General features: G+C 40.4%; 1 protein-coding gene across 3 annotated transcripts; it reads left to right on the top strand.

Moving 5' to 3' along the window:
* The first annotated feature begins 847 nt into the window (after positions 1–847).
* LOC147143695 (polyamine-transporter SLC45A4-like) lies at positions 848–17189 on the top strand. Of its 3 annotated transcripts, none has more exons than XR_015087929.1 (14): positions 848–1051; positions 2456–2764; positions 3756–4021; positions 8013–8201; positions 8288–8467; positions 10635–11293; positions 11408–11560; positions 11641–11907; positions 12007–12126; positions 12806–12905; positions 13044–13124; positions 13213–13392; positions 14213–14281; positions 15765–15841. XR_015087929.1 is itself a non-coding variant. In XM_086038933.1 (14 exons), the coding sequence occupies exons 3-14, from the start codon at positions 3805–3807 to the stop codon at positions 16059–16061; spliced, it is 2463 nt and encodes an 820-aa protein (XP_085895059.1). In that variant the 5' UTR covers positions 848–1051; positions 2456–2764; positions 3756–3804; the 3' UTR covers positions 16062–17189. The 3 variants fall into 3 exon arrangements, 2 of the variants coding, with proteins under 2 accessions (XP_085895059.1, XP_085895060.1); XM_086038933.1 differs by having other exon boundaries at positions 13213–13343; positions 15765–17189; XM_086038934.1 differs by having other exon boundaries at positions 849–1051; positions 11659–11907; positions 13213–13343; positions 15765–17189.
* Positions 17190–18500: the final 1311 nt, after the last annotated feature.

The following is an 18500-nucleotide window of genomic DNA, read 5'->3' on the forward strand; positions in this document are numbered from 1 at the left end:
ACTTATAAGTATGTATTTTGCTTGAATTTGTGGACACTAATTATAATTTTAGCATACATACATTTTGGTTAAAGAGCTACATATGGATACAAGCGCGTGAAAAATGATTTAGTGCATACTGCATAACATTGGGTGGTAATCCAATGCGTTTTTTAAGCACTGCAAAATACGGGCTATTTAATGCACATGTTTTTATGAACATATTAAGTCATTATCTCATAATAGTCATCATTTATTTACATTTAATTTTTAAATGTATTTATTGACACGACATTCAACATTACAATCCAATAAGAAATCCTTTATCATTATAGCAACAAATGAAACTGACATAAGATACACATATAACATCCATTCCAGCTCTGTGTTGCATCCTTATAAATAAATATTATACATTAACATAACACTTAAGTAAATAAATATATAGACACATTATTGACCGACTTAATGTAACAATCGATATCAATCAAAAGTATACCTCAAAACATGGAGTTAATTTAAACAAAATGGCTTTGTGAATATGACATTTTCCTAACAGAATTAAAAAGACCAACAATATTGCAATTGTCTGTATCTTTGTTTACAAAACAAGTGGTATTTTTACCCTCAATCGTCATAGTATGACCAGTCTTTTGAGATCTTTATGTAGATGTTTTAACAACTCAACTTTATTGAAGAGATGCAAATTGCACTAACAAAGGGAGAATCTCATTTTGTATTCATGCTAGGATTCATTAATGAAAATTAAAAGGCATGGAGTTAATTTATGTAGATTGGATTTGTGATACGTTCTATTATTTCGTCACCCTCCGGAAATATACGTTTGATGACGCAAGACGCTCGCTATCCTGGCCACGCCTCTCTTTGTTACTGTGGAAACCGGTGAGGTTGAGGAGGGTGTACTGTAGTTGCAAGTGGAGCGTTGAAGGGTTCTCGTTTAGCTGCCAAAGGTTAGCAGAGCCCGCTAGCCCAAACTGAGAGCTTCGCTGTCCGCGGTATTGAAGACGGTTCACAACGAAGGAGTGCCATGTTTATGGCGTTACATCCTCAGGTATGTTTCTGCACCTTTATCATTTCCTTGCAAATGTGGAATTAAGTTACGGTTTAACGGCAGGTTAGCGCTTCAAGTTTAACGCTAGCCAACAGGTCAAATAGTACCTGGTGCAGCTGGAATTGACACATGACTTAAATGCGATTTGCTCTACCTGGCGAACTCCTGCTAGTGTTAAATGCACACAAAAATGTAAATGCGAGCACGTCGTAACATCAACAGTTAAAAACAGTTACGAGCCAAATCATGTCCCAACTGGCTCAGCAATCTTCACATACACCATTCATTCCAAGGTAGGAAACATTAATTTCCACGCTGTTCACCGGAAAAAAAGAAAATGCTGTCTGCGCATACATTGCTCTTCACGTATTAATGATTGATGCAACAGTGTAAAATCTTAATTTCTTCATCCGTTTGGATGTTGACAGAGCTATGCCTTTTAGTTTATCTAATGGCATATCATCAATGAGTCGCCTATGGCGTTTTGCCAAAGAGTTCATCATCAAAGTCATGTCTTAATCAGACTTGGTGTCATAGCTTTTGGCATACAGTCAAATTGTTGTGATGTCTTCTCCTGGAGGTGAGATCTTACTACAGAAAAAGGAAAGATAGCAGAGGCAGTGTGAGAAGTCTGCTCAACAATTATATTAAATGAATAAACACTGAATAATCACAGCACAAAGTGAGGCAAGTAAGTCTTGACAGGGGGCACTTTACTCTCTAACTGTTTTGGAGACAATTACTTGTTAATCTTTAGTTGTAGCTATTCACTCATGTAATGGCACAGGTTCAGTTAGCTACAAGCAAGTAAGTGCCCCTTTACCTAGCCACAAAACTGGGCCAAACAAATCATGGAAGCGACTAGCTGTGGCGAGTTAAACCAAAAGACGCATTCATTTAGCTTTAGTTCCAAGACCATTGCAAACTATTTTGAAAATTATATTTCAAGTATATAACAATGATGAGCTATTATATTTCGCACCCTTCTGAAATTTTGACACCAGGGTTGACAAATGTGGCTTCGTTAGAAGATCCACGCATCATATTGTTTGTCATCACCCCAATGTTCAAAGCTCATAAAGGGCATATTTCTGTGTTTTATTTTAGCATTGCTATATTATTACGCAGTAGTTGCATGAATCTCTTTCTTTCTTAGGCGTATTTACTGCATAATTGAGTCATTACACATGAGTGTATTTTCTAGTTGATCTAAGCATGAGATACTCTTCATATTGTCTCAAAGGTCGATTGTTTTTAACCAGATACATTTGAGATGCAATCTCGCCTTTAATGGTTCACGTGTCAGTGTGGTTGCAGAAAGATGCAAAGTTCTGCTAGTGGAAGATAATCTTAAATCAATACAGGTGGTCTGTGCAATACTGAATTAACCCTGTTTCTCTGCAGGTTGCCCTATTTGTTGAGGAACCCCCACATGTTTTGGCTCCAAGCAGCCCTCGCTGCTGACAGACAGGCTCTGCTGACACGGACACTCAAATCTTGCACAGTCCAAAAGCTTCCACTACCCCATGCTGCCACTGTAAGCACAGTTACACAGTCCTCCAACTTCAAACCTCTGCCAACCATACCCCTTCCAGTTTTCATCATACTGAGAAATGCTTCTGCTTCCCTGCTGAGCTACGGGATCCTTTTCACTTAGAAAGCTTTAGAAAACATGATGGACGGAATAGGATTTTCATCATCTGCCAGTTGCAGGTAAGTGGTGTAGTTAATGCAAGTCTTTATAGCAGCTTTCACAGACAGGGCACAGAGTGCTTTATGAGACGTATCAAATACCAGAGCTGGTCATTCCGCCTGTGACCGGCCAGTCTGTCTATTCACCTATGACGGATGCGCATTTTTTAGGCGATAAACAAATAACGGAAAAATTGTCAGACTAAGCATAGTCGGATTATTTCCGTCTATTTAATCGTTTATTTTTGCGGTGAGGCGAGGTTTCTGTAACAATAGTTTTGTTAGATTGGGTTGTTGTTGTTTGGGGGACAGATTTGAGTGAGTGAACAGGCGAGAGGAAGTGACGTTTTCCCTATGTTACGAGACTGAGGGCCGGAGTAAATGCGTGTTACTTAAAGGTACTACATAAAACCCCAAAAAGGTCCTGGAAGGTGCTAAAAGAACGCATTGAGTCCGGTTACTTCCATGCTGCAGTGCCCATTTAATCATAGGCGATTACTATTTTTCCCTTTTCCCGGCCGGACAAACAGGCAGACGGGGTACCCCGGCTGTAGGCGTTAAACAAGCCGCAAGTTTTTAGTAAAATGCCCAGCTCTGTCAAATACTGAATGCTAAAAATAAGAGTGGGAATAAAAAAGCAAACAAATAGTCAATAGTCTGAAATGGTCAAATGATGTAAAGGCCAAGTCATGTTTTTTTAGTCTTTCTATTAACTCTGTAAACCCCTAAAAAGGTAGAAAAGCTTTCCATTAGTGGTTTGATAGTGTTAGACTTAGCAACGGGAAGAGGAGTAAATACACTTTAGTTCTGTAACGTATGGAGGGGCCTCGCTGCAGAGGACTCGGTAGGGGGTAGTGAGTATTTTGAAAACGGATGCTGTAAGAAGTGGGGCGGCAGTTAATGGTTTTGAGGACAGGAGTGACGTGGATAATATGGGGGTTTTAAGCGAAAGACTAAACTCTCCCTGTGCTTGTCAAAATGAACTCAGTAATGTTTATTTAATCTCTGATAGAGCAATAACCACAATTTAACCGGACAAAGAAGCACATAGCAAAGCATCGATGGGAGAACTGGAAGCCTCAGACCTTGATCAGAAGAGGAGGCCAATGGAAGATGACGGCGAAAGTGACACAGAGGATGCAGAGGAAGCATCGGGCCAAAGCAGAGGCATGCAGATCCCCCTGCACCGCTGGTTAATGCACGGAGCTGTGATGTTCGGCCGGGAATTCTGCTACGCCATGGAAACTGCCCTGGTCACACCGGTGTTGCTCCAGATAGGTGAGAAGACGTTCAACAGCGATAAAGTCTCATATAAAGTATTCTAGTTGCTAGGCTAGTTGAATGGTGCCTGTACTGTCTCCGGCAATAAACTAGATTAATGATTTCGTTTTAAGATTTGAGAATCAAATATTAACACTTTGAGGCTGTCAAGTTCTTTGCGCCTAAGGTACGTTGGTACAATGTGAGGTACATTATTTCTTAACCTGTAATAGGGCCCTCATGGAATGACTGGAAACGGTGCATTTTAGCCTCAGAAACACAGTATGAGCACCCATTTGCACACTGGAATGATATCCAACATAATAGCAACAAAGATGACAACTGACATCATAATTTATCTTGTTAGTAATAATGCATTTACTGAATTGCATCATAATGAGCTGTTCCTAATATTTTACTTACCTGTTTTAGTGTTGTGAGAGAGTCCAAAATATTAGCACATACAATACTCTGACTGTATCAATCAAAACTGAACATTGCAGTCAACCCCTGCTATTTGGAGGGAGTCCAGATCAGGCTGGCCCTCCAATAGTGAAAATCGGAGTAAAATTGACGCCCATTGAAATGCATTGGGGGAAAATAAATATCTTTTAGGAATAGCTGATCATCATTTTAAGTTAGTGGTTTAACATTGTGGCTGGTCAGTGTAGTTGTAAAAAAAAGTCCTCTCCATTATATTTTTGTATAATTTTTAGGGCTGTCACACATATCTTTTTAGAATCAATTATCTTCTCGATTATTGCATTGATTACTCCAGCAATCCCCCCTCTCCGCCGCACAGACACACACTCTTCCCTGTGGACTATTTTTGTTTTTTTCAGTAAAATGTTTGACAGTTATAATCACGCATCTACAAATAACACTTAAGTTTGCTAAGGTTGATGCATATTAAGACTATTCTCATTTAAAAGTAAACAATATTTTCATGTTAATTTTTATGTAAGTCATTGTCTGCTCTGCTGTTGCGCTCACTCTCTCGCCGGGCCAAGTGCCTCTCGTGGACGTGGAGTCTGCTCCGGTGGCACGCCGGGGACCTGGGGACTTATTTAAAAAAGAAAAATGCATTAAAAGATCCAACCACGACTGTCACGCTCGCTTGCTCTTTGTTTTTCGTTGACATTTTTCACAGTAATCATGGCAATTTACACTCACATTAATAACTGCTCAGCGCTTAGCAATGAGACGGGACAGGAAGTTAAGCTAAGTTAGCTGGAGAAACCTTAACATGCACCAAGTAGTGGTGATGGGGCGTGCTGTGATAAAGATTAGATTTGTTCAGTGTTAATTCACTTAATAACACCAATTCAAAGCTGTTGTTGTCACAGCAGCAGCCGCCAAAGCAGCCGTTGGCTCGTCGTCATGTGGGTGACATTCCCGTGTTCAAGTCTCCCATCTCCCTCAGCTCCGCTTTGCAGTAATACATAAAAACATATTTTTCCCCCCTTTCAGTCTAACATGACCACAAACCTTTGACTCTCTTAATCTCCATGCACATAAGTTGCTGGAGGAGGCCGTTTAAATCTAAAAGTGTCAGTGTGGAAACACCAAAGTGGCCAAACATTGAATCAGTGTACTGCAAATATTTTTAAATTATTAACAGCTTTAAGGCGTGCACTTTTGTTTCGACCAATTTTTGTAGTCAACACAACGGAAGTCGTTGACTTTGTTTTTTTTCCAAGTCGTTTTTTCCTCCACTCTTTGGTACTGATTGGTGGGGGGAAGAATTAGAGTGAGCCCTGTGCATCCAATTTGCCTTGGCTAAGCAAAAAGTATTCATTGCACGTTTTTACAATTTCCTTTTTCTTTTTTCGCTCAAATTTTTCTTGTTTTTTAATTCAGCATTTGTGTCAAAAACTACTTTCTCAGCTAGTACAGCATTTAGGATTTATAAATGAATGTGCTCTCTTAACAAATCAGTGCCCCAGCATCTTTATGCTGTCTTGTTTTCAACTGTTCCAACAAAATCAACTCCCCTCATAAGTTTAAGTAAACACTCTTGCAGTATGTCATTTGACGGCCGATACTGTATTTACTTTTGCTTCGAAGCATGTGACAGTTCTGTTTGCTCTGCATACCAGGTAACTTAGTAAAAGTCATAAATTGTCAAGGCCTCACTGTCAGTACAACAAGCGTACACCTTTTATTGCCTAATTAATTTATTGCAGTAGCTGCTTTTAGAAATGCCCAACTCAGTATAATACTTAAAATTCCCTGCAACAGTAATGGGAGAACTGTTTGGGAACTGGACTGGCATAGCGGATGTGTTGCACCATAGTGTCACGTAACCTGCATGCCCAGCAATAGCTATCAGCAATGTCAATGGCAAACGGAACAAAGGCACGTTTTCCTGGTATGTCAAGAATGTCCAACACAGCACATTTCAGCTTCACCGTCTTTCTCCGCCTTTGCAATATTGAGAGAAAGATTGGGTTTAAAACCCTATTCAGGGTGTTATGGAGGCATTTACATGTTCTAAGCATCCAGCTTTGCAGTGCTGTTTCTCTTCTGTTGAAAATGCAGATGCAGTTAGTTTTCGTTTTGTTGACTTTTTTCTTGGGCCAATCGCACGGTTGTGTAATTTGCCTTGAAGCCTGTCTGGCTATACAATTTTCCAGTGGTAAAAACGAATTTGTTAACAAACAAAGCAGGTCAGAAAGAAGTATGGATCAGCCACTAAATTTCAGTGATCAACTTTGGAGAAAATGAACGCTTGAAGTAATCGATAGTTATTTTCCAATATATACTGTATTGTATCTCAACTTACCATAGTGGATGTCGCAGTGGCTTATTCTGAGAGCAAAATAGTTAGAGTTAATCACCAGCACCACCGCTGGTTCAGCCAAGTACTGTGCTCCATTTTGTTGAATTTCCTGAAAATTGGATTAATCAGATATCAATTCAACGCAGTTGACAGAATTCCACACGATTCATTACTTGATAATTATTCGCGCCCCTTGTCAGAAGCTTAAAAAGCCAAACCGATACATGGGAAATACTAATGGAAGTCGCGCATGTTTTAACCTTATGTTTTCCCCCTTCTCAAGGAACATCACCCCATTCCCCATTCCCGTTCCAGCAGCTATTATCTATTATCTGTCTGTCAGGTATTACTTAGCTATTGGAAAAATCACGTCTGTTGCCTTTCTAATATGATTTCAACAACATGTGATGAGCTTGTGCCAATTGAATTTTTACAAATGCATTTATGATACCGGTATAATTTTCCTAAACAGCTTAATGTATACAAACTGCAGGGGTGACTTTGCTTGCCCTCCTCCATGCTTTGCAACTGTAGCCGCAATTGTGTTGACTTAAGAGGGTATTGTAGACAGCGTGGGTAACATGTTCTTCCCGTGAGAACCAGCCAGCTGACTGGCTCGGAATCCAATGGAGACGAAAACAAAGCTCTACTTCTCTACAAGGCATGGAAAAATCTTGACTGTTGTTTTGAAGGCAGCCTAACATGAATGTGTGTACTTTCATGTACCAAGATGTGTGTACGTCACATGAAAGTCTCTTAGTAGCTGACTGGTGGGAATTTCTATGCTCTTGCAACTGGTCACTTAATAGTGATTGGTTATAGAGCAAGCTACCATCATTTATTTATGCACAGACTGATAGGTGCTTCGCTATTGGGAAGCAAAGTTTTATGAAATGTAGGGGGACAAAAAAAAAAAACCTACACATCACAAAGTGTTTGCGTACTTCTAACATGTCCCACTCAAATTTAATTCAGTGCATGACAAATATATGAATGCTGTCATTTAAGAGCATTCGTTCCAAAACGGCAGCACCATCTGCCTTTATAAAGAAGCACTTCATCGAAATGAAGAATTCTACGAACGATCACAACTCTCGCCCTGTTATGGTGACCAAAGTTATAAAGTTCTTTTGTCAAAGTGAACTCTTGAGTATCCTTGTGTCCTCCCCTTGAATAGCAATTTATTGAATGAATTGACTCTATGATGCTTGCGTGTGTTTGTCCAAGGCTTGCCTGAGCAGTACTACAGTCTGACGTGGTTCCTCAGTCCTATACTTGGTCTCATCCTCACACCTGTGATGGGCTCGGCCAGCGACCGCTGTACGCTAACATGGGGCCGCAGGAGGCCATTCATTTTGGCTTTGTGTGTTGGTGTACTGCTCGGTATGGCATTGTTCTTAAATGGATCATTAATTGGTGAGGTCATTTTTTTTTTTGCTAGAAAATTTCACTCCGCTCGGGATGACTCCACCGAATGATATTTTTTTGCAAATATGCTGCAGGCCTTTCCATTGGTGACCGCCCCAATAGCCAGCCAATGGGCATCATCCTCACAGTTTTGGGAGTGGTGGTGCTGGACTTTTGCGCTGATGCGTGTGATGGACCCATCAGAGCTTACCTTCTTGATGTTGCGGATACAGAGGAGCAAGATATGGCCCTTAATATCCACGCCTTTTCCGCAGGTAACAATTTCAGCACGACTTCAGAGAATATACTTAGGAATCCTCAACTGGTGGGTGAATGTAATAATTTATGGACAGGTAGGCAAAAATGACAAGGAGTCCTTGGCTTCTGGTATCGTCAACATTATTATTCATTTCCATCATGAAATACGGTAGCTTGTGCCGTGGCATAAGAATGCGTGGTCACCTGTCACGAGAAGGCACACTCAGTTATCACTGTATTTCCTTTCTTCTTTTATATTCATCAAATGTTTTGCATACAGATATTTACTCTAATTTTGACTTTATTAATCCGTTGGTGCAGGTTAGTGATAAACTCCAGCTTCTTCCGATATATACAAATTCAGCTGGCGTTGCCGCCATAGGATTGGAGGACTCTTTGTTCAGTGAAATATTTAACGTGCATCCAGGTCGTACTGGCCTCGTACTTGGAAAATATTATTTTGACAGGCATGCGTCAGAAATGCCATTACTTTTGGTACAGGACTTTGCTGAAAAGAAGAGATCGGTGCCAATATACGTATAAGGTCAATTTTGTAGACATTATGTGCAATTGTGATATTATTATAGCTATTGCAGCGCTGCTCATCTAGCAGTTGTCAAGTTCATCCTCCTTACTAAGGTGCTCTGAAAGGCACTTTAATCCTGCATGTCAAGTCAGTGCCAATTCACGACAAAATGTATCTCAGAGCACTTTATATACAGTATATGGAACCCCAAATGAGCAAGCACTTGACAACAGCGTGTAGCTCGAGGGAGAAAACAGGATAGAGGGGTTGAGTGACCGACAGAGGGCACAACAGCCGCATCAACAACAGTAATATTCCCATGATGACAGCAATGACGATATTGCGTTGTCAACAACACCACATTCCTCGTAGATACAGTAAATGTCAATGCGCCATTGCGCCGCCACCAGTTGCATCTCCAGAAACAGCAAGCAGCAACCACAGAGGAGAGCGAGAAAGTCAAAAGAGAAGCGGGATAGTAGCATACAGCGCATGGCTGGTGATGACACAATAGCATATTTAACAATAGTTATATCGCATTAGCTGTGATATTGTAAATAAGTTGAGATAAAGAGTAAGATTCATAGAGAGAACAGAACAAGAGAGACGCTGGGTGCATCAAGGGATCCCCTGGCAGTCTAGGGCATAACTAAGAGATGAGCCAGGGCATGCCTGAGTCATCCCTGAATATAGGCTCAATCGAAGGAAAAGTTTTAAGTTTACTCGTGAACAGAAATAGGTTGTCTGCCTTCAGGACGGAGTAGGGATTCTCTCACAGGAGAGAAGGCTGAAAGCTAAATACCTCCCTTTTTTTTAAACATTCGTGCAGCAAAGCTAGCACAGGAGAAATATGATTGATTTTCCTCTTCTTGCTAGAACTTGTGCAGTGGCGTTTTGGACCAGCTAGAGCACAGGTGTCAAACTCAAGGCCCTGCCCGCCGTATATTTTTATGTGGCCCACAAAAGCAAATCAAACATGTCAACTTCCATGATGCTTGGTCAAATCTGTACCAAAATTTCTAATTACCATGTGTAATAAATACTAACATTGAAATATCATAAGCATTTTCTTGGCACATTATTACAGTAACTTGAACAATAGTTGAACAAACTGTTCATGACTTCTGATTTCAGAAGTAGTTATCCATTAATTTCTTATGTAATGTAATGAAAAGTAATAATATGAGGAGGCGATTAAACATTTGCAGTATATGGTTTTACAGACATAGGTCCTCCGAGTGAAACTGTAACTAACTACAATATGGCCCGTGACAAAAACGAGTTTGACACTAGAGGGTCTTCACAGACTTGTTTGAGCAACTTGTTTGCTCGGCATCAGCAGGCAGCAGAAAATGACGATTTTTTTTTTTTTATATTGATATAGGTGCTGAGAGCCGGGAACTATAATTTCAGTCAGTCAGAGTTTAGTAATAAGCAGTTACCAGCCAGCCAGCAGTTCTTGATGTCTTTGAGGCACGCCTGGAATTTGTTAAATATTTGGTATCAGGTATCACTTGGACAGATGGTTGGTGGTTGCCAGCAGAAGTAAATTAATGGGAAATCCAGTCATGGCAATTTACAATCTAGTGGAAAAGGCATATCAAGATGCATGATTTGGCATCCAAATATTGATGTTATTTTGTGTGTGTTCTTTGCAGGGCTTGGTGGCGCTTTCGGCTACATGCTAGGCGGTCTCGACTGGACTGGCACAGCTCTGGGCCAAGCGTTTAAGTCACAGCAGCAAGTGCTTTTCCTTTTTGCAGCCATCATCTTCATTGTCTCCGTCATACTGCACATGTTCAGTATCCCAGAGAGGCAATTCGTGGCATCCCAGCATCTTAATATCACGGGAAGAAGGGATTCAAACAGTCAATCGTCTTACCGACTGGTTAGTCACACACCACCGCTTCTACAAGTCACCGCGGAAGAGGACCCACCCTGCCGAGAGAACGGCCGATCAGATCCTGGGGTCAAGGAATTGGACTTTCTGGTTATGGAGCGAATGCGAAGTAAAAGTGATTCAGTCTTAGCAATGCCAGGCACGAAAATCAAGCTGGATCCTGACCTTGACCTGCAGATCCAACTTTTCTTGCCAGAGCTACACCAGGCTTTACCTGAAATCCAGGAAGGTCTAGAAGATTCTTTCAAGCCTTCAAACCAGAGTATTGGGTCTTTAAATCCCGGTAGACCACCCAAATTTACAGATGGAATGGTATTTGAAGAATGTGGAGATTTTGCCTTTTCTGATCTTAATGGCCAGATTAATGGTCCTCCTGAAGTTAGTCTTGGCTCTGAGGGGTCACATATGAAATCAAAGGTAAAGTATAACTCCGATTACAGTGTGTGATTTATTTCATGCTCAAATGGGGGGAGGCATTTTGTTTCCAGAGAGCTGTAGGACTAGTGCTTTTGTTTCTCCTCTGTTAAGCAGACCAAGCTGGCTAATGGGGTTGGTGTCAATACTGGCTTGTCCCCCACCGAGCACTGCAATGCAAGCAAAAGCCACACCTCCAACAAAGCTGGTACTCGGCTCCTCAGTGCCACAGCTTCTCCACGCCCACACAAACATACTTTCTACCGACAAGTAAAAAGCATTTTTGAATGTCTTTTATGAAGAATTGTGAAAAAAAAAATGAAAAAAAAAAGCCTGGCGGTCCAAATTAGTTTGCCCTGTTTCTTCAGCCCTCATTCACATTCTCGTATTATGGACGAGTGGGATCCCAGCGTCACCGACTGCGACGGACAACCACGTCGAGCCCTCCGCCAATCACCACTTCCCGAAGCCTGAATGATCTGAGTGATCTGCAGCTGCATGCGGACAGGCGGGAGTTTCAGCTGTCTGAAAGCAGTTTGTCTTCAGAAGGTTCCAGCAGCGATGGTGGGCCCAGCAGGGGCACAACCGTACGACTGCTGTGGTTGTCAATGCTGAAGGTGAAGGATGTTTGTAATATTTCTCTATATACGTGTGAATGAACATCCTTTTTTGTAAATGCACAATATTTCCTGGTCTTCTGGTTCTACACTGTGCAGATGCCAAAGCAGCTGTGGAGGCTGTGTGTATGTCACCTTGTCACATGGTTCTCCTACATAGCTCAAGCCGTCTTTTACACAGATTTCATGGGACAAGTCATTTTCCACGGTGACCCTAAGGTAAGACCACACCCTTGCTACTCCTCTGTTGCAGTGTGCAAATGGCTTTAACTTAAATGTACATTTGCACAATCTGTTTAGGTCTAATAGCAGATTAATAAAAATCCTTTAGCCTTTATTAAAAAAAAAAAAAAACAGCTTGAAATAAATTGTATTTTGAAAATCAGGGTCATCTGCCTGTCCCTTTGTCAAAACGCTCATCTCGGCCTCATGATGCAGGAAAAATGTAATTCCTTAAAGCTAGCAAAAATAGGTAAAAACAAAAAACAAAGCTATTCTACATCATGTCATGACAGGCTTGCAAATGAGACAATGAACCCACAAAACTGTCAGCCCACGGTGCTCTGCACCTGGCATTAAAAGACAAGACTTTGGAGTAAAAAGATTATCCCACGACATGACAAGCTTGTTGAATAGAAACAAGCGCAAGAGTCCTGCTTATTATATCTACATTCACCATACATAAGAGTGAGTTGTGTATTTAATCATTTGTTTATTTGTCTCCAAGCTGGTCTGTCAAAATGTGTCTGTGCAGAAAAGGTTGGTGGCCGCTGCTTTAGTAGGCAGGAAAAAACATATAATCTCACATTTTCACATTTAACACAGATCAGATTAACACAGTATTTAGGGTTTTGTTAAGCTATTGTCCAAATATGTCTTAATATTTTTGTTTTCCCAGGCACCAGCCAATTCCACAGAGTTCCAGAATTATAACAGTGGAGTCCAGATGGGATGTTGGGGGCTTGTAGTCAATGCGGCAACTGCTGCTGTCTGCTCAGGTATACATGCAAAAGTCCAAATTTGCATCTCAAGACAATTACTGACTCACTTCTCTCCAAAATGACAGTAGTCAGCGGTACATTTACCCTTCTTTCCCACATGCCTGTTTTTTTTTGTTTTGTTTTTTTCCAAACCAGCCATCCTTCAGAAGTACCTGGATAACTTTGACCTGAGCATCAAGGTCATATACATTTTGGGGACTCTGGGTTTTGCAATAGGTGAGAATACATGACACTATGAACAGCCGCAATACACTAGAATCACCTACGTATGTATCTGTTCACTATTGTGCTTTTCTAACCTTAGGAACCGCGGTGATGGCTATCTTTCCAAATGTGTACGTTGCCATGGTAATGATCAGCAGCATGGGCATCATCTCCATGAGCATGTCCTACTGTCCTTATGCCTTACTAGGACAGTATCATGAAATTAAAGAGGTACTTACGCAAGCAGAGAACAGAGTTGCATGTACAACGGTGCCTTGAGGTACGAGTGACCCAATTTACGAATTGTATGTTTTTTCGAGATACAAGTCAATGATTTGTCGATTTTATTTATTTTTGCTTTGACTTGCGAGCTCAAACTTGGGATATGGTACTGTATGGTGGCAGGTGACTCAACTCCCTTCATGACAAGTGACATGTTAGCAGATATACTTCGTAAATATTGTTCAAAACAAGGCTTCAAGCTGTTTATTGCCACACTCAATGAAGGTGACTGTGAAACTAAACATAATACAAAGATAATTATAATCACAGACATACCCTCCACTACCTGAATGCTAACATAAAACAGGAGGGAACCTCAATAGGCAAACGGGCTAACGCTTTGCATCTGTGTGGCTCTGTTGTTACTCTTGAAGTAACGGATAGCTGAGTACAATACTCACAGGCTTATATTCTTAATCTTTTAGAAGCAAATTTTAGTGCCGTGCTGCTGAGCTGAGAGATGAGGTGTCTCAGTGAATGTCTGCGCACCAGCATAAGCATCACAATTCAAAGAGAAAGTATGACAAAAAAAGTATTCTTCAAATTCTAATTAATTACATCATTATGTTTTTATAAACGTGTGTTTTTATGATGTGTTTCCCATTAACCAACACAATACAAAAATGTGTTACGTTTTTTGGGGATGCTGGAACATATTAATGGCATTTCTATTCATTTTAATGGGATAAGATGATTTGAGCTACAAGTGTGGTCCAGGACTAAATAAAACTTGCATCTCTGGGCACCACTGTGTTAATAATCACCAAGAACGTAATTTGTATGTAAGTTACATTCTCTGCTGGCTTTGCTTTCCTCAGTTCATCCACCACAGTCCAGCCAACACTAGAAGAGGTTTTGGCATTGACTGCGCTATCCTATCTTGCCAAGTGAGTGAAATTACCCATTCTATCTTTGCTTTTTCTTTGTTTAGTTTTTTTTGCCATAATTATTTCCAAAATGATGGGCAGCCTCAACAGGAATTGTTAATTTAAGAGAAGAACAACAACAAAGAACAACAAGAAAAGTGAATATACATATTCACATATATGCACTGGAAAATTTGGCAGTTAAGGTTGTGCAAATCACCTTTACATGTTTTTGACACTCCTAATGTATTAATTAACAGTGCATTGACCATTACGATTTCTGAGGATTGTTGATTCGTCGTTTCGTCGTCTCGTGAAGCAAATGAGGCAAATATAGTGCACTACTTTCTCAAGTAAGTTGCTGTCTATTAGAAAGTACATGACGTCAGCTACATGAAGTTCAGCTCCATCCATGTCTCCGTGGTGATTCACTTACATGGAGACAAAAAGAGTAGAAGTTGCAAACTTTATTAACTTTATAACTTGTTTTTCACAGATTATGACTATGATTATGACAGATATTTCTGTGAGTCCTGTTATATTACCTGGTTAGTATTACGGAAGCGGAGTAAACATTTTTGACTGAGCACAAGTGTGCGCATTTGTGCACACAAGTCAATAGTCCATGGCATTATGGGGAAAAGTGCTGTTTTTAGATTTCAGCCTACGTTTTACCAACACGTTCGAACAACTCTACCAATAGCATACGTTTGAGCGACATAGCCCAGTTTACTCCACTTTGGCAGTTCCACACTTCCATATACTGCAGCGTTTATGTGTGAATACTCGTTATTTGAAGGAGAATCCTGTCATGTTTTGCTATTGCTAGCCTGTCAATAGGGTTTTCCATTGAGTGCTAGCATTAAAATGGTGATGTGCCTAAAACAATTTATTGTATTTAAATGTACAAGGTGTATAATTAGTTTTGTTGTGTGTTTAGTTTTACCATAAAGTCAGAATGGGGCATCATTAAACAGACTAAAGCACACTCAGGGAAGGCAGAGAACATACATCACACGCTTGCAGCAAGCAACACAGGAACATTTAGGGTGCTCTGAAAGCACAGGAAATTGCATACACACACCGTACCATTCAGTACTTTCATAGTTCTTCTTCAATTATGATGCTTTTAGGATCATGACAAGCCAAAATTTAAATCATGATTAAATTTCAAGTAATTTCTCAGTGCTACTATCCATAAAAAAGGAAAAACAAACATCTGACAAGGTCAACCTGCGGTAACAATGTATACTAGCGGTTAGCACACCTACTACCTCACAGTTCTGGTTCTGGGTTTCACATCTTGACTCTTGTGTGTAGTGTGCGTGAGTTTTCTTCAGATAGTATGTCTTTCTTCCACATTCCAACTTGCATGTTTGGTTCATTGAAGACTCTAAATTGTCCATAGGTCACCAAAAACATACTAGGATAGACTGCAGTCCACCTGTGACCCCAATGAGTATGGATGAATACTCAAGTCTATAACATTTTTGTATATTTCCAGGTCTATATAAGCCAGATTTTGGTCGCTTCAGCATTGGGAGCGGTCATCAAGGCCGTCGGCAGTGTGCGAGTCATTCCAATGGTGGCCTCTGGTGGCTCCTTCCTCGGTTTCTTTGCCGCCTGTTTCCTCGTTATTTATCCTGACGAGGGCTCAGACAAGGATCCCAGGGACCAGGAGTTGACCCGTTTGTCTGTTGAGCTGGGCCACAATGGAGAAGATGGTGATGAGAGATTGGCCCTGCAGAATGTGGCTGACAGAGAAGACCTTAAGAACACTGAGAAGCACCCAGTCGTATAAGCGTAAACAATACATAAGTGTTGCAGGAGGAAGAAAACAAAATGAGGCAGAGATGGAAATGTTTTGGGGAAAAAAAATAACCACAGGATTATAGTGGGGTTGGATTTGCACAGATATGTCTCTTTTGTATGCACGTCCCTTTGCTACCTCAGCCTAAACAGGCTAAAGTGGACTAGATGGACTGAATGAGGTTGCAAGAAAGTTTGAGAATCGTTTTTAGGAAACCTCTAAATTAGAAGCACATATAGCACTTTGTGTCTCATTCCTGAACTGGTGATGCTGCAGTATTACGTAATGTCTTCCAACTGCTTATATTATTTGGTGATGAGAGCACTGTGCTCTCTTATGGTGTGATCCCAGTGGCATTTAATTGCATTGTGGAATGATACATTATGCCAGTTGTGCTAACTTTTCAACCGCAAATACATTTTTAAATACTCATTATAGTTAATTTCCTCACTCACATCCTGAAGTATTTCTTTGGGAGTCAATTTCAGCTGAGTGATTTGTTTCTTTTGGATTTTTTTTGGGTCATTAAGCTGCCATTTGTTTTACCTCCCATTGCGGCTTATAATTATGTTTCTGGATTAGTATAACAATGCCCTTTAAATTGCAACTAGGCTTATCATCCAGACTGAGAAAAACCTTTAACACCATGAAATATGCAATGTTATTCAGGAGTTGGAAATCTTCTATGCAGTCTGACAAGTCACTGTAAGTGCCTTTTAGTGCTCAAGGGTCAAAAGCGGGAAAGCGGTTAGTCATAGTTTGGGTTGTGCAACAATTTACTCAGCAAGTCTCATTCAACTCAGGACATTATGCTGATTAATACTTAGAAGAGAAGGTTACTTGTTGTGAGCCACCGAAGGACTTTGGTTTGTTATCCTACCGGTACGAGTGGCGCTTTGAAGCCTGAAACAGTGTGTGTTTGTGTATGAAAACGTTTGGATTTTATGTACATGTACATACATTTATGATTTCTACCTGTATTTCATTCCGTTTTGAGTTGAAGGTTAATCAATGTTTAGGGTGTATTTTTTTTTCCTTTTTGTTGCTGTACAGATTTTTATATAAAGGGTTCAAACTGTTTCCAAGAAAAATATTTCAAAGAAAAGAAGGCTAAATCCACCCACAGTTGCCTGTCATTCATTGACAACACCTTCCACTGCACACATATTGAGCCCTTTGTTGTTTTGACTTTTTGGAATGATATACCGTACAGGGGGTTTTACCAGAGGTCCGGATATAAATCAGTTTTTATTCATAAAGCATAGTTCAGGTGCAAGGCAAACTGTGCACTTTACAATGGTTAAAACATTGTAATACAATGCAATAAAACAAATACAACACACACATTGAGGTACAAAGTCAAGTTAAGACTTTATAAAGCAGTGAGAGGATTTTAAAATCAATATCCGTTTTTATGGGTAACAAGTGCAGTGATTTGAGAACAGGTGCCAAGAACACGAGCGGCTGCATTTTGAACTACCGTAACTGTGGTCAGTGAATGCTTGATTAGAGAGTAGAGTGAAGAAACCGTTACATTAATCAGTGTGTGTACATATACTGTGTGTATATATATATATATATATGTATATATATATGTATGTATATATATGTATGTATATGTATATATATGTATGTATGTATATATATATGTATATATATATATATATATGTATGTGTATGTTTATATATATGTATATATACATATATGTATGTGTATATATATATATGTGTGTGTATGTATATATATATGTATGTGTATGTATATATATATATATATATATATATATGTGGATTTTAGTCTGGTCCTCATGCGTTTGACGTGGTTGCGAGGCGGCCAAATTTAATCTCAGCCTACTCAGTGAAATGCTTCTTTTTAGGCTTCTTTCTACTCCCGCGTCGGCACGAGCGACAACTGCCGCATTGATTCACGTGACCGACACATTGTGCTGTTGGCAACAGGTCTCTAGTCATCTCGGTCCCTTTATGGTTGTAGCAGGCACGATATCCATTGTTGTCGCTCTCTTTTTGAAGCGACGCCCGCCGACTTGTTCAAAACTTGTGTCTGTGAGCATATTCAAGGATGACGCTGGCACATCAAGGTGGAGTTCGTGCACTTCATCTGGCGTTTTCCCTTCTTACGGAAATATACCGTAGCAAACCTGCTGTGTATTGTGGTTTGCTGGCATGCTTTTGTTTTGGGGCGGGGGGTGATAATTTTTATGAATAAGGGTCGGGGGGTCGCGGCTGGAAGAGTACCCAGGTCAAGGGTGGAGGGTCGGGCCTGTCCGGCAAAAAAGGGTCAAGTACCCAGCTCTGGTTAGTACACACACACACACATACACGCATATTAGACCCATACACACACACATCATTGCATACCAAGCTCATAAATGGATTATGCATCGAAATGTGTTCAACAAAGAGAACATT

The sequence above is a fragment of the Filicampus tigris genome, chromosome 8 (assembly GCF_054856515.1).
Source record: "Filicampus tigris isolate MCC_2025a chromosome 8, RoL_Ftig_1.0, whole genome shotgun sequence".
Classification (NCBI taxonomy): Eukaryota; Metazoa; Chordata; class Actinopteri; order Syngnathiformes; family Syngnathidae; genus Filicampus; species Filicampus tigris.

Bases quoted from the DNA above. Each gene is read 5' to 3' on its own strand.
- LOC147143695 (XM_086038933.1), top strand. From the start codon at position 3,805: ATGGGAGAACTGGAAGCCTCAGACCTTGATCAGAAGAGGAGGCCAATG. The intron at 8,202-8,287 runs GTGAGGTCATTT...AATATGCTGCAG, and splicing joins CTTAAATGGATCATTAATTG to GCCTTTCCATTGGTGACCGC. The intron at 13,344-14,212 runs GTACTTACGCAA...TGCTTTCCTCAG, and splicing joins AGTATCATGAAATTAAAGAG to TTCATCCACCACAGTCCAGC.